This window comes from Ornithodoros turicata, chromosome 1, assembly GCF_037126465.1.
Source record: "Ornithodoros turicata isolate Travis chromosome 1, ASM3712646v1, whole genome shotgun sequence".
In the NCBI taxonomy this organism is placed as follows: Eukaryota; Metazoa; Arthropoda; class Arachnida; order Ixodida; family Argasidae; genus Ornithodoros; species Ornithodoros turicata.
In genome coordinates this window covers 90,061,844-90,086,615 of record NC_088201.1, presented here as the reverse complement: position 1 = coordinate 90,086,615, position 24,772 = coordinate 90,061,844, and the positions used below count along the sequence as shown (strand labels likewise).

The 24,772-nt window shown below is 45.2% G+C and overlaps 1 protein-coding gene and 1 pseudogene across 1 annotated transcript in view; one reads left to right on the top strand and one right to left on the bottom strand.

The window, feature by feature from the left end:
* The window catches only part of LOC135378455 (alanine--glyoxylate aminotransferase 2, mitochondrial-like), a 69,980-nt gene that overhangs the window by 17,261 nt on the left and 27,947 nt on the right, over positions 1–24,772 (bottom strand). Inside the window, exons 7-9 of the mRNA XM_064611500.1 lie at positions 13,689–13,883; positions 9,968–10,060; positions 7,091–7,163 (exon numbers count right to left, since the gene is read on the bottom strand). Of these exons, the coding sequence (XP_064467570.1) occupies positions 7,091–7,163; positions 9,968–10,060; positions 13,689–13,883 (361 nt within the window). The remainder of the gene's footprint in view (positions 1–7,090; positions 7,164–9,967; positions 10,061–13,688; positions 13,884–24,772) is intronic.
* LOC135378631 (uncharacterized) lies at positions 3,027–3,601 on the top strand (annotated as a pseudogene).

Genomic DNA, 24,772 nt, shown 5'->3' with positions numbered 1-24,772 from the left:
TATTCTATTTCAGGTGAACACAATGATTTCAGTGCTGTATTGCTCCGCGAGGTCACCGCGATGTTCCCGCAACCAGTTCCCTTGAGAGCTGCAGCTCGTCTCAGTGAGGTCCGTCAATGGCTAGGAAAGCGAAATCTTCCACACCTCCAGCGCCTAGATTCGGTGTTGCTATACATTGCAACATGATGATGTGAGCCGGTTCCAAGGATACGGAGTGACTCGCACGGATGATGCTCATTGAATGGCATTGGTGCGTGTTAAAGACGCTCGTTAGAAGCAAAAGAATTTCATATTTGGATATTGTTGCATATCGTGAGCTTCCTTCTTTCAAGGAGCATAATAATTGGAGAATGTTTGTCGATCTGTTTTGTGCCCCTTTAAATTAGCGATAACTCCAGATATCGTTATACATGATTTCACTGTAGTTCGCTTCTTGCATCGAGGGTGGTACAGACAGTGTGCACATAGACTCTACAGCCGTGACGACAAGTTACCTCCAGACATCATCATGAAAAGCTTCAAGGTAACTGGCACATCATCCTCATTTGATGGAACTGAAGACAAGGAGGACATGCAATACGATACGAATGATCAGTCGGGCAACATGCGCTTAGACTTCATGAAATAAAACTAGTCTGGTGTGTAGCAAGCGTCACTTCTATATTTTTCCTCCGCATGTAGAATGCACACCCTCAATAGCATTATTAAGGCCACGCGTTTTCCGCGATGCCGCAAAAATGCGCAGAATTATGACTCTGCCGTGGAATACAAGATTTGATTTTTTGCCGTAAATTTGATTTGAGCCGGATTGACTTCCCGCGTCCTGCACCATTTTTTGTCTTAACTTCAGATAACGAACGCTACAAATGTTCCTGGAATTCATACTGCGTGCCAAAAAAAAAAAAAAAAAAAAGATGGTGCAAAGAGCAACACCAGCAGTGTGCGTGTCGCATCGACGAAACATTACCTTCGTTTCTGCCATCTCGTTTTGTGTTTTTCGAGTGCAAAGCGGGGAAATGTCTAAGCGGTCCCATCTGGGAAACAAAGATGCCAAGCAAATGGTACATGAGAATGGCACTGAGGACTTCTACGAAGATGGCGGTTTACTTTTCTGCCGGCCTTGCGCAAAAACTATTGACCACCATAGCAAGCCTACGATTGACGACCACATCAGAAGCAGCAGCCACCGTAGGAATGTCGGAAAAGCGAAAGAGCACCCAACAGCGTCTGGATCAGGGCAGCAAAAACGGTCCAGGCTGCAAAATTTAGAAGCTGTTTTAATGGCAAAAGAGGCAAGGGAGGACCTGGTGCTCAAATTGTTGGACATGCTTGTGTTAGATAACATTCCAATGGAAAAGAGTGACCATCCGAAAGTGTGCACGTTCTTGCAGAAGCGGGTTACAAATGGAGGATCAGTTCCTTTGGCCGAAGACCTTCAAAGCAGGCTTCCAGAACTCTTCGCTAAGCATCAGCCGACACTCAAAGGCACGTTCAGCAGTGACACTGTATCGGTTGTCATCGCCGCAACGACGAACGATTGAGCGAAATCCGTTGTGGACGGACTGTTTGTTAAGGAGTCATCAACTGGTGACTCTTTGCAACCAGTCCTTGTGGACGTGACATTCACAAATGAGGTGAACGGCACAGTAATCGGCTGGATCGTGGTCAAGGCACTCGAGACTTACGGTGTTGAGTTTGAAGACGTCACTGCGCTTGTCATCGACAGCGCGTCATACATGAAGAAAGCATTTCGCGAATGCATCCAACCACTGTGCTCCAATGCTGTCCACATGACATGTGTCGCGCATGGTATCAATCTGATAGGCGTGACCACGGGTGCGTCCGAATAGTCCGAGATGCGTCACCGCATACTGCACACCGGAAGTGCTGCCATAATGGTGCGTCGGCCGAATTCTCCACAGGCGCACATGTGCGTCACAGAAGGCGCACTTTGGGAAGTCTCCTCTGATGCAAGCTTCGCCGAATGCTCTTCGTGTTTCCCGCTCACGCCGCGTTTCGGGGGAGGGTGCGTTTGTCTAAAAGTTTAGCAGACAACAGTTTTCAGCAGCTGGTGGCTATTTTGTTTTAACAAATGGGGGCATACCAAAGTAAATGGGTATACCACGAAGGCGAAACAGAGCAGAACAATTACACTGTGAATTTAGTCTCTCACATTAGATACATGTTAGCACTAAATATTTTATCCTTCGCTCTTTAGTTAATTTTAAAGCGACACGAGTTTTCACACCTCTGCATGGGAATGAGAAATGCTGCAAGATGGGTTGGGAGATCTGCAAAATCGGGGGAAGACCCAGAAGTTGAGGTGATCAGTGATGAGCAATCCGCGAGGCGCCGTCACTGCCAGTCCCCAACACATAAGTAGAAATGTTAAGGAAATGCGAAAGCAGACTAAGCTGCTCCGACGGTTTTATGGTTTATTTGTGAATAGATTAATAAAACTAACACACAAATTCTCCCCATGTGGGATTGTCACTTTCAGTCTTGGATAAGTTTTCAGAACACAACTGTTGCTCACGACGTTGCACGATAGTCGTTATCAACTATTGTGCCGTGGCTTGGGCAGGATAAATGCGCAGCAAGCCCATCCTGTTACTGTGTCACGCTACTATTGTCAGCAGCAGAGTTTTCAGCGTCTCTTCTCTTCGGGGGGGCTCCTTTTTGGAACATTTTGTACTACGCTGTGCTTACGTTTCAGTTGTTGTGCATGGCTTCTACACACCTTCAAGCTACCTCATTCTCTGCACACATGCAGACAAACTGGCAAATGAAAACACCATAACAGCCTCGGTGTCCATGTTGAATTCCGAGAAATTATGGTAGTCTGCTATTATGGCCGATTTGCTGTCCCTCATACTGTGCGTTGCAAATATACGTTGTAGACGATCAGCACCAGACGGCGCGCGTAGCGGTGGTCACAGTGCTCGTTTGAATACTTTAGCTAGAAGGCGCATATATGACGCACACTATGACGGCATGTGCGACACATCACTATTCGGACGCACCCCATGTACAAATCATTTCCCCTCGTGGAAAAGTACGTTGGGGAAATGAAGAAGACCTTTCGACTTTCAAGTGGAAAGCGTGCATTGTTCAAGGCTCATCTGAAAAAATGTGGTGTGGAATACCCTAGGGTACCACCAGCCCCTGTGAAGACAAGATGGAATTCATGGATTGAGGCTGTGGAGCTCCACTCTGAGTACTTTGAGCACTACCCCTCTCTTTTTTGGAAAAAGCACAAGAAAAGTATGGGGATGCTGCTGGAGTAGACTGTTTAGTTTCCATGACGCAAGAAATATATACACAGCTGAAGTACACCACTCAGTGTATTGCCATTTTCGACAAAAAGGTGGCCAGACTGTTGAAAGCTGCAGAAGGTCAGGAAATGGCTGTACACAAGGTTTACAATGCCTTTTTTGCACTCTGGGGCTACCTTAAAGCAGCATCTTTGGAAGATTACGTAGCCCTTATGAGGCAAGAGGGTCTGCAAGATGATGAAGCTGCTTATGCAGGAGAACAAATAAGAAGCTTCTGGGAATGCACCAGGCTGCTCGCAAAGCACAAGAGCTCTTGGAAAAAGTGACACCTGGAAATTTTTCAAGAGTATGTAGGGCCCTAGACCCACTGCAATTAAAGTCAATGCCACATTAACTTTAATAATTTAATTAATTTTGCCAGGCATAGGAAGAGATGTTGGAACGAGGACAGGAAGCGTTGGCGTAAGTTTTGCCACCACCTTTCACCGTTCGATCCGGCCACGAAGATCTGGCGGACAATCCGATCTCTGAAGGAGGCGCCCCCTCAAAAGAATCCTCTCGCGGCCTTGGCTATCGTTCAGCGTGTAGACGAGAACACGCTTGCGACGGACTTCTGTGTGGTACTAACGACTCCGGCGGCTGCCTCGACCACGCCCCTACACCGCAGTTTTGTCCACAGTTTGACGGCTGAACTTCACCACGACTGGCCCCGTCCCCCGGAAGTTATGGACCGCGACTTCACACTAATCGAGCTAAAGGCAGCGTTGAAGCTTGTGAACGCCAGCTCGTCCCCTGGGCCCGATAAAATCACCTATGCCGCCCTACGAAACCTTGACGGGCGGTCCCTCCAAGCTCTCCTTCATGTCTATAATACGTCTTGGCAACAAGGATCTTAACCACATACATGGAAGGAGGCCTTGGTTGTTCCCATCGTGAAACCAGGCAAGCCCCCAAATGCCCTATCCTCCTTTCGCCCGGTGAGCCTGACAAGCTGTGTGGGGAAACTGATGGAGAGAATGGTTTTGCATCGCCTCGACTGGTGGCTCGAAAAACGACGTGCGTTCCCTCACGAAATGGCTGGATTTCGACGCCACCGAAGCTCCATGGATCCAGTTCTCGACCTAGTCTCTACAGTTCAACATGCTCGAGCCCATCGACGGATCGTCCGATCGGTCTTCCTCGACATCAAGCGTGCCTATGATACCGTCTCGCACATTTGTGTGCTGCATGCCTTGCGCTCGTTTGGAGTATCCGGTCGGCTCTTCATCTGGCTCCAAGACTTCCTTACGGACCGAACTGTCGCTGTCCGTACGTCCCAAGGCCAAAGCCCTCAGCATCCTGTTCCCCAAGGAGTCCCCCAAGGAAGCATTCTCAGCCCGACACTCTTTAACGTGGTGATGGCCGGCCTACAATCAGTAATTCCTCGCAAAGTGTCGTTCTCCGTGTATGCAGATGACGTCGCCCTTTGGACAGTAGGAAAATCACGCCCGGCTCTCCAGCGCCGCCTGCAGCTCGCTTTAAACAATATCCATACGTACCTGACGCACCTCGGGATGGACCTTTCACCCGAAAAGTGTGTCGAGCTCCCTTTCACGCGTAAAGCTATGGCCAATTTCCCACTTTGGCTTGGTTTAAAGAAGCTAGAACCAGTACGCTTTCACCGCTTCCTTGGCGTGGTAATCGACTCGGACTTGCGCTGGGCTCGGCACATTAAACACCTTGAAACTAAAGTGCAGCGATGGCTCCCCGCAATCCAACATCTTTCTGGCCCAGGATGGGGCTGTGATCAGCGTTCCCTACTCGCGGTTCACGCGGCATTGGTGAGGGCAACTGTGCTTTACAGCCTTCCTATTCTGCACAGGATATCAACAACTTCATTAAATACGCTTCGGTCCCTGTTTGCTCGAAGCCTTCGTCGATGCCTCGGAGTTCCAAGAATGGCTGAAACACGACAAGTACTGGCTGAAGCTGGTGAGCTCCCGATTGAAGTTCTCCGTGAACGGGAAACGGCTCGGCACTACCTCCGTTTGCGTGCTCACATTCCCCGCCACCCGCTACTCAGGAAAATTCGATACCGCCCTGGAAGCGACTTCTATCGAGTAGCGCAGAGGACACACCAGACTCTCACTGGCTTCATAACTAAGGACACTATACCGCCGGAAGCCCCCTGGTCTCTACCGGTACCGCCCACTTTTGTACGTCTCCCAAACCTTCTGCAAAGAAGAGATCAGGTCCCCCCTCAAATCCTCCGAGCCCATTTTCATGCTCTGGTAGACGAGAAGTTTTCTACGTTTACGGCAGCATATACTGATGGCGCATCCCGAAACAGCAAGTCCGCCTCAGCCTTCGTCATTCCATCCGAAGGCGTCGTGCATGGAAGACGCCTTTCACATCCAACCTCCTCCACAGCTGCGGAACTCTATGCCATCCTTTTCTTTCTACAACACATCGCTGATTTTCCACCCCGGGAATGGGCAGTCTTTACAGACTCCAAATCTGCACTTCAAGCAATTGAAACTTCCGGCATACGAGGCCCATCCACACCCCTAGTCACAGACGTGTTAATGGCTTACCACACTATCTACGCCGCAGGCCACAGGCTAGTTCTCCAGTGGGTTCCAGCCCATTGTGGTGTCGTGGGGAACGAGCAGGCCGACAGCGCCGCAGAAGCAGCACTCTCGTCTCGGAACCGGACCCGTATTGTTCTGCTCAGAGGAGACCGCCGTTCAATTCTGCGACGTCTAGTGACACCCCTGGCTTCCTGCCAACGGACAACCGACATTCTTCCCCCCTCTATGTTGAACAGAGTTGATCCCACGCTCGCTTTCCGCATGCCACGAAACACATCTCGTCAGGATGCTGCATTAATCCACCGCATGCGCCTCGATGTGGCCTTTACAGCTCAGTGGCGTTACCGCTTGAGACAAATTGATTCTCCCACCTGCTGCCACTGTGGTGCTCTTGAGGATCTGGAGCACATTCTTCTTCATTGCCCTCACTACGAACCTTCCCGAACCACACTCTCCGAGTCTCTTCGTCAGCTGGACTCTCGCCCTCTCTCCCTACCGAAATTGCTTGGTCCCTGGCCCAATCCAGCCCAGCAACGCTCTGCGCTCAAAGCTCTTCTGACATTTCTGGACACCATCGGACTTCGATCATTATTGTAAAGGGGCTCGTTATTTTATTCCCCCCATTCCACCAAGCACTGGGGTAGAGTATCGCCTGTTGCGATGAAACTCCCCACTCTCCAAGACCAAAAATAAAGTTGTTGTTGTTGTTTTGGAAACCTTGCAGCTGAGGGGTTGCTGTATATCAGCACTGCAAAAGACTGCAAGTCTTCTGACCGTGGCCCATCTGTCTCGAAGCAAGTCGACCCACCACCACAACCCTTTGACATCACTGGCTTTTGGGATCGCATGAAAACACTGATGCCAGCACTGGCATCAATTGCAGTCAAGTACCTGTGTGTACCCATAAACTCTGCTGATGCAGAGAGATCATTCAGCAGATATAAGATGATTGTCAGTGATAAATGTCATTCTCTGTCAGATGAGAATACAAAGTACCATCTCATGCTTAGCCACAACAGCTGTAGCTTTTTTTCTGTATCTTGCGGGCCCAATAAAGAGCTTTCTGTTTGAACTCAACGCCGCTGAGCATGTGCCGCAGACAAACGCAGAATTCACAAGCCTCTGCCGCGGAACTTAGGATCTGCCGCAGCAGAAAATGGGTGGCCTTAAGTATTATGTTTATGAGCAAAAACTGTGCGCTCAATACGCAAGTAAATATGGTTAGAGAACACAAAACTGTCTCACCAATGTCTGGTACAACTCCGTGCATTTCAAAGCCCCAATATCCATCCCCTAGTCTACCGAAACCTGTTTGCACCTGAAATAAGATGTGTGAATTTATAAAGTCTGAAATTAAATTAAATAGCCTTCGAGACATGTCATGCAAAACAGTGATGCACTGCAACTCTGTGCAACTTTCTACAATTGCGCACATTATAAAAAGCCACGGCTTGTGTGTTATAAAATGTTTTTGGATGCTACAGTGCGGCTTGTACACCACTGTTGCTTATCTGATCAAAATTTTTATCTGGCAATTTCTTCCCATACCAGCTAGCAAAAACGAACCCTTTTGTACATGACCCATGGGATTTCTAAGGGCAACTGACCTCCTTCTTTCACCTTTATTCTTCGTCTAGTAAGGTCAGTGGTCCCCTGGGATGATTAGAAGCACCCTATGGAATGCCTTCCCCTTCCTCTGTTCTGACTCATGTAATCATGTTTAAGAATCTGTTAGCTCAAATGCCAGTCTTTTTTGACAATATCATGAATACATCCCAGCAATTTTGCTAAAAAGGCAAGCCAGCACGCCAGCACAGCTATAGTAAGGAATGGGAATTTTGGATGCAAAGCGGCGACAGAAGTTTCCCGGCCGTCGGACTAACCCATCACACAACGTATGCTCAAGTTTGCGACTGGGTAGAATCTGCATAAAAAAATATTTCCAGTGATGCGGTACAAGGCACTTTTAAGAAGTGTCTAAATGATCCTCTGCCTGGAGGCAATGATGGTGCATGCCTGTCTACATAGCAGAAGGACAGTAAGTGTGATAACAGTACTGCATATTGACACACGGGAGTGCCTACAAGAAATCTGTTTATAAAATTAAAAGTGCGTTTCACTTGTGGTTCGTGTGGGTACATCTGTCATGTTTAGCATGACATAATTTCGGCGTACCAGCCATAGCTTATCTGAAGGTGCGGCTTATGTAAGTTTGTCAGAAGGGCAAACGGAGCAGCCCACAGCTTATCCGTGGTACGGCTAATACATGGGAATTTATGATACTCAAAATCCAAGAATTTTCGTACTTAAGTTGAGGGGTGCTGAAAAGTACAAGGCCTGACAAGGTGGCGACTAATCCACAGTTATGAGCGCCACATGATATTCTGCACATTCACCTCAAAGTACGATACACTTAGCAGCTCAAACTGAAGAGTCGCTCTGAATGAGGGCTGGATGCACCGGCAGTGCTTTCCATATTCAGAGGGCTTCGAATATCTTGCTGCACCTACAGTCTTAAGCATCTACACTGAAACTTGGCACATGTACTTCACCACAATGCAGCATAACTGGCACGTGTTACTCAACATTTTCTCATGGATTTTGGGACACCATACACTGATAAATTGCTCCTAGATTTTTCTATAGCAGAAATGGGACCCTGCGTGATGGCCCAGAGTTGAACCTCTAAAAATTTCACTTTTTTTTTTTACTTGAAGTCCAAGTTTGAACTTATCGATATCCTGAAAGCTCCACCTGCATTTAGTACACACTACATGTGGCTCATAGCACACTATACAGTAAAGTTAATTAGTTTTGCAATGCTGTATTTACTTGCATATTTTGTTCCATTGCATAATTTGAGCACCCCTAGTTTAGCTCTAAAAATGAGATAAACAAAATACAGAAAGAGACACCGAAGATTTTTGTTTAGGTTTAATTGTACAAGCTTTCGCGTGGAAGTCCACGCTCCTTCACCTACAAAGTGAAGTGGTGACACGCATAGGTATACGTATATAGTATAGACATATACACGACTAAACACAATGTTGTACAAAGAAAGGGAAAGGCGATGTGGTACCACATGTCTATGTACTACGAATTGCTGGGCAGACGGATAGGTGCTGACCTCTAACAGTTTAAGAAGAGTAAAGGGTGTTGTTGTGTGGGAAACGAGTGGCCAAGAATGGACAAAAGGGAAGGTTAAGCATTATGAAACTGAGGGCCAGACGATGACTGAAGCGAAGATTCAAGAATGGTACACAAATAAATATAGACATAGAACTATTAAATTTACATAAGCTGGTATAACGAGCCAGGACTAAAACTTAGACCATTTGGTGCGAGACACTTGAATTGAGAAATTAAGCAGGACTCTCTATTCTTACGTTTAATGTTGGTGCTGAACCCCGATTGTAACAATATAATTTTCAGATCAGTTTCAAAATCGTGATTAGGTTGATTGAAATGAATGGCGACAGGGGTTTGGTGGGCATTTAGGATACCAAATTTGTGGCCATAAAGAAATGAGAAGGAAACAAAAATGCGGAAAGAAATGCTGGACAAACATGTTATGACAAACGTTAAAGCACAACATGACAAAGTTGGCGAACATAACATGCTTTCGGATGTACTATTGATAATGTCAATATCGGCTCTACCGGGAGCCTATGTGACCGGCATACTAAAATTTTGAAATCTTGCATCAGTTGAATATTGCAACGAATGTTCCAGTGCAATTTGCAACCCCCCCCCAACTTTTTAGGAAGAAAAAGTACACAAATTATGGGAGTAAATACGGTATTTAGTTACACACATAATGCTGCTCTACCCTCCACCCAGCACCAGGGCATAGCACCAATATCACCCATAACAGCTGAAGTTTGGGCTGGTTCAGGTCGTTATGCCAATGATGTTGAGAGACGAATTTTTCAGCACTCCATCAAAATATCTTATACAGGAAGGGCTTTTAAGTTCTGCACATAAACAACTTGCACTAAAGTTCATATGTGCTAAAATTACCCTTGGCAAGTAAGACCAGAAATTCTTGCTTTAGTTAGACATTCGATTATTGCACTGTTCTCTTTTTAAAAAGTAAAATAAGATGAATGCATTATCTGTTACCTCATCGGCTATGCAGAGTCCTCCTCGATCTCTAACCAACTTGTACACCTTCTTCAGATAGTTCTTTGGAAACTGTACTGCTCCACCAACACCCTGCAAATGCATCAGCAACCTGTGTGACACATTAAAAAATTCTACTCCACGATGCTCAATCATAATGTGCTGCACAATGACATTTATCAATGTCAGAACCACTGCGATTAATGATTTTTCCCGGGGTGGCACAAAGGGTAAAATATTGATCCAGCATGCCTACCACTCCAATGTGCTCGATTTTCAGATCGCATAAAGCTAAAAGCTACAATACAAATGCACACTGAAATGTTCAGGTGTTTTCTTTCATTGTGGTGTCCTGCGTCATCTTGTAATTTTTTCTTAATGTCCAGGCTTGTGCTCCTACAGCTACCGAATTCAACACCGAGCAGCAGAGAAAACAGTCTGGAGACAACTGCAGCAGTACCATCAGTATTGAGTGTCAGAGTTATGAACCAATGAACCAATTAATGCTATCCTCTAATAAAAAGCAACAACAACCAGGTGGTAAACTACGACAGCATACAGCGATTTTCTTCCAGTGTTGCAACAGTTACCGAAATATGGTATCGCGATACCGATATCCGTTACTTGAGTAAAAAGTATCGAAACACTGATATCGATACTTCTTTTTTAAAGTAACAGAGTACCGCTACCATTACTAAAAAATAGCAACGCGATACTTCACCTAATACTTTTGTTGAAAATACCAAGTTGATGCAACATAGAAATCTCGTTTATGTGAACACCCATTTTTGTAGTAACAAGTTAAGGGAAGACAGTTTTGCAGCAAAAGGGCAGCATATTTATTTTGTAGCTCCTTGCTTGACTTTTATCAATACTGGTTCTTAAAGTCCTCTTCTGCCATCCTAACAGAACGTGATCTCTCCGGCAGCTGACAGAGGCCAATACGAGAGTTCTGTTAGTGTCAGGCCCACACATACTGTGGAGTCCAACGACCAAAGAAACCTATCCGGAGTTACAACACCACAATACATACGAGAGTGTGACTCAGTGCGACATGACAGCTTAGAAGTGGAATCCAGAGAGCACTGTCCAGGAGTTGGCATCTGTTCTCTTTTGTTGCGACTCTTTTGTTGAGTACAGCATAGTTATTTCCTCAGAGTTCCAAGAAAAAAAGTGAACATGTGTTTGGTATAATTCCCATTATGAAGCCCATAGGCGTGTAAGAAACATGGTCGGTGAGGGAAGGGTGGAGCATTAAAAAAGTATCAGTATCGGTAATGATATGGAGATAGCATTACTGTAAATTTGTAACGGAAGTACTTTTCCAATACAGTATCATGATCTGCACTCCCAATACCGAAAAAAGTATCAATTACTGTAATGGCATTACTTGTAACGGTGTTATGTACAACACTGTTTTCTTCCAAATGCTAGTATTTTTCTATTCCTTGAATGACTACGTGACTACTTGGTGACTACGACAAAATGCCTCAGATATAATTTCAGAATAAAATGACACTGTATGTAGCACTTGAGTGTATGAGCATTCACCTATGCTTTCCGACTAGAGGTGTGCGAATATCGAAATTTTCGAATACGAATCCAATACGAATATCTGCAAAATTGTCCTTCGAATATCGAATCGAATATCGAATATCACGTCATAGGATAAAGGCTTCTAAGAGTTAATTAAGTTAATTAAGCCCCGAAAACAAGCATGCTCACAGTAGCGTTCTGCTGATCCTTAGAAAAATGTCCCAAGTGCTAATGAGGAATATGTATTAATGTATTGGCTTAGCATACGGCATACATGCTTATACGCACATATACAGTAAAATTATTTTTACAATGAAACAGTGTGCTGTTCTCATGAGGCAAGCTGAAAACCGTAAAAAAAAAAAACTCTCATTTCAAAAATATTTCATGAACAGTGAACCTCTGTGTTGGCATTGTAAAGTGTTGGTGAAACAGACAGAATGGAAGTAAAGATCAATGACATGTTCAGAATGTGGGATGATTTAGTGATGAGCATCTCAGAAGGAAAATGAAGGTGGCAAGTGGTCTCTTCTTCCATTGACAATGCCTTCCGCATTTGTCGTGAAGGTGAGAAACTGCACGGTTTCACTGCTCTCACGCGTGAGACCATCGTTACTGATGGTAATGCATAGTTTGGAATGGCCTCATGCATTATAGCGCAGCAAAACTACAATCCTTGACGATGTTTAGAGTCACTAAATAAGTTACGCTTACGATGTTGTATGGCCGTATAGTCATCACGAGTGATTGTTTCCGCGACGTTCGTGTTCAGCGCTCCTTTCTTTTCATGGCGAAAATCTGCGCAGGGCTTTGTCGCGCCGACGGCGACATGCGTGAGTCGCCGTAACAACAGTTAGTGCAGTTTCAAATGACTGCAGCATTATTGTCGTCCTAGTTGGCACTTTCATACGGTTGCAGAGCGCCGGAGTTGGAGAAACTATGTCGAAATATCAGCTTGTTCCACTCCTCGATTATCGCCGTCATCGCACGCGACCATGATTCTATTATGTACTGCTGACAACCACAAATCGAGACCGAAAAAACGCATTAGAGACTCAGGTTTTGGCTGTGCATCCAATGGGATGGTGAACAGCGGTGTTCAGCTCAACGTCAACAAAATTTTGATATTTAACCGTAATTTCATCGAACTGTAGGCCTCATACGAATGTTCAGAGTTTGTCAGCAATCTACTAAAGCCACGACTGTGCTGACTACACATGAAACGCAGCGCGGTCTCGGGTTTCGCTGGGGCGGAAATGGCGGCTGCACACAACTGCGTACTAGTTTCGGTTACAGAACGTACAGCGACGCATTCGCAAATGAGCGTATCTCGGAAGCTCCGCGCATCGCTTTGCAGCTGTTCTACTATGCATGCTCATCGCCGCAACGTACAAATTCCAGTGCGCAGCCCGCAACAGCTTTGTAATAAGCTGCTATGGTATTCGAAAAAAAATCGAACATTCGAACTTTTACAAATATCCGAAAACTTCGAATATCAAATTTTCGAATACGAATACGATTCGAATATCGCAAATATTCGATTCGTATTCGAAATTTCGAATATTCGCACACCTCTATTTCTGACCCTTAGTGAAGGTGGTGATGCACCCCCCTCCCCCCCATCCTTCTTTCTCCAACTACGACAGGGGGGTTAAATTACTGCCCTCTTATGTGACTATATTACGCATTGCATCTAACATTAAATAAAATTTTAGCGAGTCTGGCTGGCTAACTATAACTGACAAAATACTGTGTAGGAGTCAGACTGCTCAACGTATACAAAATATTGTTGGATGTATTGATTTTAGACACATGTTTCTAGCCTTTAATGAGATCTGATTTCTCAGTATAGGTGCAATTATTTTATGAGTGATAAAAAAATTTAACAAAGCACGAAACACAATGTTCTGTCATCTTCTGAGCTCTGTACGAAAGTTTCTAAGGCCCAAACTGAAAATCTAGAATACTAGAGATCGCTGAAATCTACTAGCCAAGACATATTTCACACAAACAGAACAATTCTTCACAGTGCCATACTACTTTAAAAATGTATGAGGAATCCCATAGAGACTCAAGGGTGCCGCGGCTCCTGAAGTGTCCAAACCCATTTCTGGATGCTTGCCGCCATTTAGCATCCCTCTTAACTCCTAGTTACTGTGATCTTCAAATAAGGAAGTTCCCCTACCTGTATACTCTCAACGAAGAAAGCCGCTATGCGCTTTTGAGAGACGGAATGTCGTAAAACATCCTCAACTTGGTCGGCATACTGCTCCCCGGCTTTGCACTCTTCCGCACACCCACAGTTCCGCGTTGTCTGCACTGGAGAGTCTCGGCACTGCGCTCCTCCCCAAGGGCCTCGATAAGGGTCCGCATTCATTGCCTGTAAGTAATTTTGGTTCGGGTTTAGTCATTTCTTGCTTTTGAAAAACTGTGGTTTCTCCAGATTGTATAACTCTGATGAACTGAGGTTTTTGCATGTTTTCAGTGCGTACAGTGCATCCCACAGGTTTGAACAAAATTCCCACAGAGCTCTAAACTTACCCGGACAATGGAGACACCAGAAAGATACTACTTTTCATACACAACAGCGCACAGAACACCTAGAGCCGGGTGTATGTACTACACTGGAAATCATTCATAGCTATAATGAGGAATATGGGAAATATGATTCGGGTACAGTCAAGCCCGTTTATTATGATCTTCGATGTAACGATAACTCCGATATTATGATCAAACTGCTGGTTCCCGTCATCTCTGACATTGAAATACGTGTAATAAACACATCAATATAACGATTGGCACGAAAGCGTTTCCTTGTGTATAGTGATCAGAACTCTCTCGTCGACCGGTAAAACCTGTGAAAATCGAGAAGCAAGATTGCACTTTTCCACTGAAAACAAATTATGGTCCATACCTCAGCTGTACCATAACGTGTAACACAAACTGCTTCCTCCGATTTCTGGTAATTTCAGACACTGAAGTGCTTTTGGGGCAAATTCCGAAAGCCCTAAGCCAAACAATAGACAACAAGTTGTATAAAAATGATGGTAGGCCGAAGTTGAATACCCTTAAAGTGATATGGTTCACGGCTCGTGCGCTTCAGTGACAAAGCCAGCTAATAATTGGATTTGATTTGGGTTTTTCTGGCGCATTAGCTACCAAGGTCACAATGCGCCAAATACTAGTGTAAGTTTTATCTGGGTAAAATTTGTGTATTTACTAAAACAGTGTTGAGTGCTGGGATAGTAAATAAAATCACAGATCCTTTAAAAACCCGGTATCTCTAAAAAAGCATAGAGATCTTTTCAAAGGGTATAAAAATTTCATCGCCCAGCAAAAGCTCCGGGTGGAGTGGTAAAAAGTTTCTATAGAATAAAACAAAATGACATTCACGAAGATGCTAATACGCTGGGCATACAATGAGGATATGGAGGATTGAGAGTTGTTCCCCACAGTGACTGCATTCAGGAGGGTCTTCGTCCCGTAAGAGATATCCATGTGTTAAGTATGTGTGTCCCAAGCGGAGCCGACAAGATAGCACCTCATGCAGTCTATTGGATACAGATGGATTTATGAGCAAGTCCCCAGATCTTATACGTTCTATTTCAGTGATATTTTTAGAAAGGGATGCCACTGCTTTTTCAATAAAAAAACAAACAAACCGCCGCTGCCTATTCGGCTATACCTGTGTTCCAGATACTTTCCTCAGATAGCGACACGGTTGAATGCGGCGTCGCAGAGAGCTAGTCTGCATTCAGTTACACATGTTTGATGTCGTCTCCAACGCCGCGCTCGACCGCTTCGCCATCTGACGGAAAGGAGCTGAAACACAAACTGTGGTTCAGCTCCTTTCCGTCAGATGGCGAAGCGGTCGAGATGAAAATCAATCAGAAAATCAATAAACGTAAACTGTCGGGTGGTCATACTCTGGAGAACAGTGTTGGGACCAGTGATGGGCGAAGTACCTAAAAATTATACTTAAAGTAAAGTACCAAGTACCTGGCATCATTAGTACTTCAGGTACAGTACAAAGTACCCAATTCCAAATGCACTTCAAGTAAAGTACAAAGTACTAGGCCAAGTACTTCAAGTACTCATCAAGTACATTGCCAATTTAATTTGTATCACTTTGCATTTCACTGTTTAGTATCTGTGTCTTGCTTCTTTGGCAAAACTTTAGCGAGCATTCTTGACAAATGCTCCGAAGCCATAAAGTCCTAGGTTAAGTGCTAACCCGTGAATATGAACTTAATCAGATGGCGTAATTGGCAGTTACATGTAGAGAGGTAATCAGTCAGCTATGCTGTGATTATGCAAAATAGTATTATACCCTGACTGATCCAAGATCACCCGCATAGTGTGGTGTTCCGGTACTAATCTTCTGCTATAACAGGCTAAGAAATTTCAAGGGGAAAAAGTACAAGCCGACAGAGATTATATATTTCTGGGCATTCCTAGGTGCTTTTTGAAATACAACATGTTTAAATATGAAGAAAGTAAAAAAGAATGAAGCACAATCTAAGCCTTCATTTTAAACGACTGTCAAATATTCATCATTTAATGCAATCGCACATTGTGATATACAATGATTATTAATTGCCAATGAAGGAAACAATATACAGTCAAACCTCGCTATAGCGAAGTACCACGGGAACTATAGATTGGTTCGTTATACCCGAACTTCGCTGTAAAAGAATGATGCAAAGAAACCCCATTGAAAATGGAAATGAAGTGCCCGCAGTGGGGACGCCATATTTATTGAGGCACTTACATAATCCTTTCAAACAGCGAAAAAGTCGGTTATTTTCTGCTGCTTCGTGGCACTCGAATGTGCGAGAATAAACTCCCCAATCCTGTCGGCACAGCGGTAAGCTTCGCAAACGGCTTCCGACGACGCTGTCGGGTGCGCCAATACGAAGTCCTTCAGCGCGTGCACCATATTTAGCGCTTCTTCGCTTCTCACGTGAGGTGGTTGCAGGCTTTCGTGGGCACCGTCGTCGTCATCTCCGCCGTCGTCGTCGCTGCCAGTATCAACACCGTTGGTGCCAACGCCGGCAACGATATCGTCGTCGGTCAGTTCCGGCGCCACCATGACTGCGTCGTCAGCCGACACGAAATCGTCGAACGTGAAGGCGTCTCCAAGCGTCCATCTCGGGCTGCTCCAGGTTTGCTTCTTCCTGTGTCGTTGGAAGGTTACGGGCGAAACCAGCCTTTACAAAGCAGTTCTTGACTGTGGCCGCGGTGACATCGTTCCAGGCTCCGTATAGCATCTCTATCGCTGTTCTCACTGTTATGGCTGTTGGAACCCTCTTCTGGTCCATGTCGAACACGAGCCTGGAGACGAGACGTTTCCTGTACAAGCTCTTTAAGGACCAAATTATACCCTGGTCGAGAGGCTGCAGCAGCGACGTCGCGTTTGGTGGAAGGAAGAGCAGCCGAACAGCCCGTAACTGCGTTGCAATTTTGTGGGCTGCGCAGTTGTCCAAGAGCAATAGCACTTGCCTGCGTTGCCTCTGCATGTCGCGGTCAAACGCGATCACCCACTGCTCAAAGAGCTGTGACGTGACCCACGCTTTCTTGTTGGCGTAGTACTCGACTGGTAGCCGCTGGATCCCCTTAAAACAGCGTGGGTTCTTTGACTTGCCTATGACGACCAACTTCCGTTTGTCAGAGCCATCCATGTTGGCCGCACACAACACTGTCAAACGGTCCTTGCTTCTTTTTCCGCCGTGACAAGTCTCACCTTTCACAGCTAGCGATCGCTCCGGAAGCAGCTTAAAAAACAGTCCAGTCTCATCAGCGTTGTATATGTCCTTCTCGTCGTATTCTTGCAGTAAGGGTGCAACCTTTTCCATCCACTTTTCACAACTGTCCCGGTCAACCGCAGATGACTCACCAGACGCCACATGACACGTAATTTCATGGCGCGCCTTGAACCTGTGCAACCACCCACTGCTTGCACTGAAGTCCTCTTCCTTGTGGCCAAGCAGAAAAGCCAAGTCCATCGCCTTTTTTTGCAGGAGGGCACCTGAGACAGGCAGATTCCTTGCTCTCAAATCCTTGAACCAAGCAAGCAGCGCCTCTTCAACGTCCGGAAACGAGCACTTCCGTAACTTCTTGCGACTGCCACACATTGCTTGCTCGTAGAAGCTGTTTTCGATGTTCTCCCGCGCCTTTAGAATTGTCGAGAGGCTGTTCGCAGGGATGCCGTATTTCTCCGCGACGTCCTTCTTCCGCATGCCGCCGTCCACGGCTCGAAGCATCTCCATCTTCATGTCCAAGGACAAAGCCTTCCGCTTTCTTGACATGCTGAGTGATCGGTAGCAAGCAGATCAGACAAGAACGTACAAACTCCAAGCGACGAAGGGTAAATGAGACCACGCGAAACGTGCAGATCGAGAAGGGAAGGTCACCGTGGCCAAGGGCGATCACGTGATGGCACGTAGCCACGTGGCGATTGGCGGGGGTGATGGCAAGGGTCACAGGGCGCAGCAAATAAGATCTCCCGGCCTTCCCGAGTTCGTTGGCCTCACGCTCTCCCCTTTTACGACCCAGAACCGACTGGAAGTGAAAACGTAATCCACGGAGTGGCCCAAATGACCGTTGTTTGCCGCTTATCGCGTCGTAAATCCTACGGAATGCGCGTGTTCTTTCGCCGTGGCCCCTTCGTTTTAACCGAAAATTCTAAGAACGGAGAGTAGCGAGGTTCGTTACAAAAAATGAATCTCCATAGAGTTAAAGCGTGACCAGCCAAAATGAAATAAAACTTCGCAATATCCGAAAATTCGTAACATCCGAGTTCGCTACAACGAGGTTTGACTGTAAAATAAGCATAGAACCCTGCATTGGAAGAACGACAACTGACCAAGTTATTGTGCTGCCGGTTGCAGTGTCATAAGATGTGCGTGTCTTTGCATTCCATTCGTTTTACATAATCATAGAAGCGATGATACTTTTTCAACATTTTAAGCCTCTCAACAATAGATTTGCTTCAACAAATATGATCTTTAAAAGCACAAAAACCCTGTTTGGTAAAATGTCAGACTGGCACTGTTGGTACCGCATCCCACTAAAAGCGCCAAAGTGATGGCAAGAAGACGGAAACACACAGATAGCGCACACTCTCAAAAAACGAATCGCTTAAAATACCACTTACAGCAGGCTAGTTCCATCTCAAATCGAACAATCCGGTACACTTGATGTCTCGAATGAACGGGAAAAAAATATATGTTGAAGGCATCGGTGAGTTAGGAGAAATAAACACTTTCCGAATTTTCTGCGCTGCGCGGTTCAGTAGGTAGGAGAGGAGGAAAAAACTGCCTCTCATAAGACGATGTCGTCGCGCGCGGGTTTGAGCGTTCGCTACAAGGCTATTTCTTGTCGCATTATAGAAATTTCTTGATCTGGCTTTAGACCACTTAGGGCACAATAGGATCCTTCGTTGGCAGTGCTGTACCGGTTTTTGTTTCTCTGCCAAAAAATATCAAAGTTGACTCAAAGTGCCGAAAAACACCATATTCAATGCAGCTTTCCGGACGATGTACAAAACGGATTAGACTGAGCTTTATGCCGTTTAATTTGTCATTCATAGGGCTATCGAATGATGTATAATTTGTTGCTCTAATCTGTCTGGAACGTAAGCGATACCTCTTTCAGTAACACCATACCACCAGAAAATGACGAATTTCGGAAGCCTTTATCTAAAAAACCCCACCAAAAACTTGCCTCGAAAATTTTATATGTTGTAGGGAGTTCCTTAGACTCTGCACAGAAGAAAAATCAAAAGTCGGACTTGATCGGTAGGCGCACTGTGAATTTTTTGCCAGCCCTATACGGGGAGCGCATTCAAGCCGTGGCACCGTGTCCCGCGTGTTACAAAATCGAATTTTCCAAAGGGACTTTCAACTTCTGTCTTCACATAAAAAGTAACTGCTATCATTTGAAACCGTTCTGAGCGCTTGCGTTCATAATAGTATTGTAATCGCTGAATGTAGATTGTGGAGCAACAATATGTGCTCACGTTTTTTGCGGGATGACACACATGCATTGCAAGTGCTGGGAGCCTGTGAAGAACAGAATGCTTTAGAATACTTTTGCGTCTTTATAAGAGATATATTTGTCCACGGTGATCATATCGAAGCATATTTAGAGTACACAGAATAACAACAATTTGACAGAGAAGAAGACAAGATAACGAAGGTAAGAAGGTAACGTAAGTTATGCAGAGCATTCCGGGTGGATGAGAGTGATCGTGTCATGAACTGCTTTAGGCCGTTGTGGAAGCCACTTCCCTTAATGTTACTTTTGATGGCAGATTCTTGTTAGATTTTCTTTCAAATGTGGGCAACATTGCTGCGTGTTGTGATTCAGCCACCTTTGCTGTGAAGTACTTGAAGCAGCTTCTGCATAGCTGGCCCATTTCTGTTACGCCTTCGGCTTGATCTGCTGGAACCACAGTCTTTATCGCAGCTACGCCGATCTCCGAAGCAAAGCGAAAGTTCTTTGTCAATGGCACTTTTTTCTTGTGTAGTCAGCGAAATCCACACGATCAGCGCTGTACAACGAAGAGGCCATTGAGGTAGGTGTGATACCAGGACGACACACTGCAGTAATACAGATGTCGTCGCACATCTGTGTAAGGGCACTCCGTGCACTTCTGTAGTCGAGAAGTGAGTGAAGCGTCTTCTGTGTGTAGGCGAAACTTTGTGCAAGGTGTCTTCAGGGAGTAAATGCGATCAGGACCTTCCCATGGTCGCATCATGTCGAACCGAATACCATATTGGACAGCGGCGCCAGTCGGGCTGTTTCGGCAAGGTTCACAAAAGGCACCATGAATTAGTCTTGAGTGTGTGCGTATGACAGTACACAACAACATTTTCCTCAGTGCAATTTCCCCTGTCCGAGGTCATGGGGCGTAGGAAAGGAAATGTTTCAAAGAATACTGGAAGTCAATGCGTCCCTCCTGCCATAATGTGTACAGTAAATATGCTTGTTTAGAATAACCCTGAACAGATATACCTCCTACAAAGATGTAAAATCATTCTGTTCTTCATGGGTTCCCAGCATTTGCAATGCATGTGTGACATCCCGCAAGAAATGCGAGCACATCTGGTTGCTCCAAAATCTAGATTCAGCGATTACACCATTGTTACGAACGCAAACGCGCAGAACCTTGAAAAGGAAACCTTGAAACCTCAGAACTGTTTCAAATGACAGCAGTTACTTTTTATATGAAGACAGAAGTTGAAAGTCCTTTTGGAAAAAAATTTGCAACACGCGGGACAAGGTGCCTCCGCTTGAATGCGCTCCGCATATAGGGCTGGCAAAAAATTCACAGTGCGTCTACCGATCAAGTCCGAATTTTGATTTTGCTTCTGTGCATAGTCTAAGGAACCGCCTACAACATATAAAATTTTCGAGGAAAGTTTTTGGTGGGGTTTTTTAGATAAAGGCTTCCGAAATTCGTCATTTTCGGTGGTATGGTGCTACTAAAAGAGGTATCGCTTACATTCCTTACAGAGTAGAGCAACAAATTATACATCATTCGATAGCCCTATGAATGACCAATTAAACGGCATAAAGCTCAGTCTAATCCGTTTTGTACATCGTCCGGAAAGCTGCATTGAATATGGTGTTTTTCGGCACTTTGAGTCAACTTTGATATTTTTTTGCAGACAAACAAAAACGGTACAGCACTGCCAACGAAGGATCCTATTGTGGCCTAAGTGGTCTAAAGCCAGATCAAGCAATTACTATAATGCGACAAGAAATGGCCTTGTAGCGAACGCTCAAACCCGCTCGCGACGACGTCCTCTTATGAGAGGCAGTTTTTTCCTCCCCTCCTATTTCCCGAACCGCGCAGAGCAGAGAATTCGGAAAGCGTTTGTTTCTCCTAACTCACCGATGGCTTCAACATATATTTTTTTCCCGTTTATTCAAGACATCAAGTGTACCGGATTGTTCGATTTGAGATGGAACTAGCCAGCATTTTAACGCCTATTTAGACGTAAAACGTTAAAAACACCACAAATTTTAGCCGCCATGCTTACCCTTGCATTTATTAGGAATAAAATCAGGCGGTATAAGCGTTAGGACTTTCGGTTTAGGCGTAATATCATTTATTTTAGCCGTCATTTCCAGATGGAAGCGTCCTGACACTTAAATTATTGCACCTAAAATTTTCTGTTGACGGTTAAACGCTCACAAAAAGCCTGAAGGCGTCTTCACTGCATAACCTCCTTACCATCCCCCTTCCCCTTTCCTCTCTCCTTCTCCCTAAACAAATCGCGCTTAAAGGTTGCAGCGAGAGTTTCAAATTTGAGCTCCAACGCCTCCATCATGGCGCCGCCGCCGAACTGTGATCCTGCGAACTTCTTGGCTGGTGTTTCATTGGACAAGTGTAGGTATTTCCAGGGCGAGTTGTACACGTAGAACTTAAGAGTTGGAAAAACTTTCAAGGAACTCATTGGGAATGAATATTCTGCAGTCAGCCACGAAGATACAGGTAAATAGCAGCAGGGCTTTGTTTAGACGACTTCGTTTCGGCGTTTTTGTTTTAGATTTGTTTTGCCTGTCGCTTGGACGAAATCGACTCACGGTGTGCTTTACGCGGTCTTTCAGGCCTCCCGCTTTCAACGTCCCATGCAGAAAGCGGAAGTATCAGAGGCAGAGGCTTCGCTGTTTCTGGCGAGTCAGTGTGGAATTATTTGCAGTGCACTTTATAGGTTTGAATGCAACGAATGGGTAAATGTCAAATATTTATGTGCATATTAGTGATGGGCAGTGTTGCTATTTCCATCATTTAACTCAATTTCTGTATTACTTTTACTAGCTTTCTCTGGTTGTGGAAATTCAGCTTGCTAAACATAGAAAAACACATATCGGGAATATTGGTTGCCATTTCACACGGCGAAAAGGGACCGTTATCTCCGCTACATTTGTTTCGATTTCCTTCCGGATATGAGCTGATACAACCTGTGAGTAACCTCGTTCTTTCCTAATGCAGAAGTGCTGTTTAGAAGTAAGCTAACTCGAAGGTGACATTTTGCTTTGCTGTGTTTCACATGTTTTCTACGCCTGATCTTTGGCACATTTTATATTACATACTGTACCTCTGAAGGCAGCGGTTAGACTTCTTTGGTACATTCATAGCCCTCTTTGTATTACCCCCTCTTTTTTCTTCCTTTTGGACACGTGTCAGCTCCTGTCAGATACCTAAGTGTTCCTACAGGTATTAAGGCTGCAATGTTCTTGCAAGCAAGTTTTCAAAGCAAGTTTTCATGCATGTTTATGAACAATAAAACACGTTACGATGTGCACTCTGGTGTCTGTGTATGTATATCACACAATGGAAATGTAGAAAGGTCATAATATTGCAAGGAAGAGCTGTACAGTCAAACCTCGCTATAGCGAAGTACCACGGGAACTATAGATTGGTTCGTTATACCCGAACTTCGCTGTAAAAGAATGATGCAAAGAAACCCCATTGAAAATGGAAATGAAGTGCCCGCAGTGGGGACGCCATATTTATTGAGGCACTTACATAATCCTTTCAAACAGCGAAAAAGTCGGTTATTTTCTGCTGCTTCGTGGCACTCGAATGTGCGAGAATAAACTCCCCAATCCTGTCGGCACAGCGGTAAGCTTCGCAAACGGCTTCCGACGACGCTGTCGGGTGCGCCAATACGAAGTCCTTCAGCGCGTGCACCATATTTAGCGCTTCTTCGCTTCTCACGTGAGGTGGTTGCAGGCTTTCGTGGGCACCGTCGTCGTCATCTCCGCCGTCGTCGTCGCTGCCAGTATCAACACCGTTGGTGCCAACGCCGGCAACGATATCGTCGTCGGTCAGTTCCGGCGCCACCATGACTGCGTCGTCAGCCGACACGAAATCGTCGAACGTGAAGGCGTCTCCAAGCGTCCATCTCGGGCTGCTCCAGGTTTGCTTCTTCCTGTGTCGTTGGAAGGTTACGGGCGAAACCAGCCTTTACAAAGCAGTTCTTGACTGTGGCCGCGGTGACATCGTTCCAGGCTCCGTATCCCAGCAAACCAAAGATATCCCAGCGATATCCCAGTAACATCCCGGTGTGGATGTTCGGATATCCCAGGGATTTGTCCAGAGAGCCCATAGAAGTCTTTTGTACATCCATAGGACTAGCAAAAGACCCACTTTTGTACGTTTCAGGAACGTTCCATAAATATCGCGACGGGATATTCGGACGTTCATAGGATATCCCCGATTGCATGCTTCTTGTTAATATCGTTTGGAATATTTATAGTGGTTTATGCTGAAATTAACCCAAAATGCAATATGCTGTAACATTTCTTTTATTGTACCACACACATAATTCCTTACAGTGTACCGCATAACATTTTATAAGATTATGGTTGCACTAACTCAAAACCTGTCACGCTCAGCTTCTCACTTTTCCGCTCGGAACGAGAATTGTCCTGTTCCCGATTCACTTCCTGTTCGCGTCCACTTTTGTTGCAATAAAACGTAACAATAGCAAAACAAATAACACACAAATGCTTCACATCTGCATTTTGAAAACATGGAAGCAGGATTGCGGGAACGTTCGTTAGGCCTAAAGTTTCGGATTACAAGCATCATCTGCCTAGCTGACACACAATTCATAGTTTGTTTTACACATAACCGCAAGAAGAACATTTACATTGTTTGCTGCAGGATTCATTCTTGTTCGGCACAAATGGAGACGGATTCTTCGAGAAGCACAACCACGAGCATCAATGTATGCACATCACACCATCGTACACCCCGCTTCGAAGCAGCGGAGTGGATCGCGGAGGATGGGATTCCGCTTCGCTACTGTGGTTGTTCCTTTCATAACGGGCGGTAGCTTGCGCCCCCTTGCCTAATAAAGTGTTAGGTAAGCGGTGGAAACTGGGACTTTTACGAACGAAGAATGGACTACGGAGGGCATCTTCAGTCATTTTGTGTGCTAAACTCTGAGAGAGTTGGGCTGAAAGAGATGTCAGGAATATATCGGTGATTCTCAGAACAGTGTGTGACGCACATTCCCTTTCTCGACCACATAAGGGTCCACAAGTATATATGTTCCAACACAGAATTACCTCACAACTGCTGCACATGTACTCACGCATAACACTAGGATCAAGAAGTTCACTGTACGTAATGGAAAGCAAACAACTCTTATTCACCAGTAAAACAATCCGGGATGTACCAAGGATGTTCATAGGACGTTGGGACTTTGGAACGTCTGCGACGTATTTGGGATCATATCATAGATG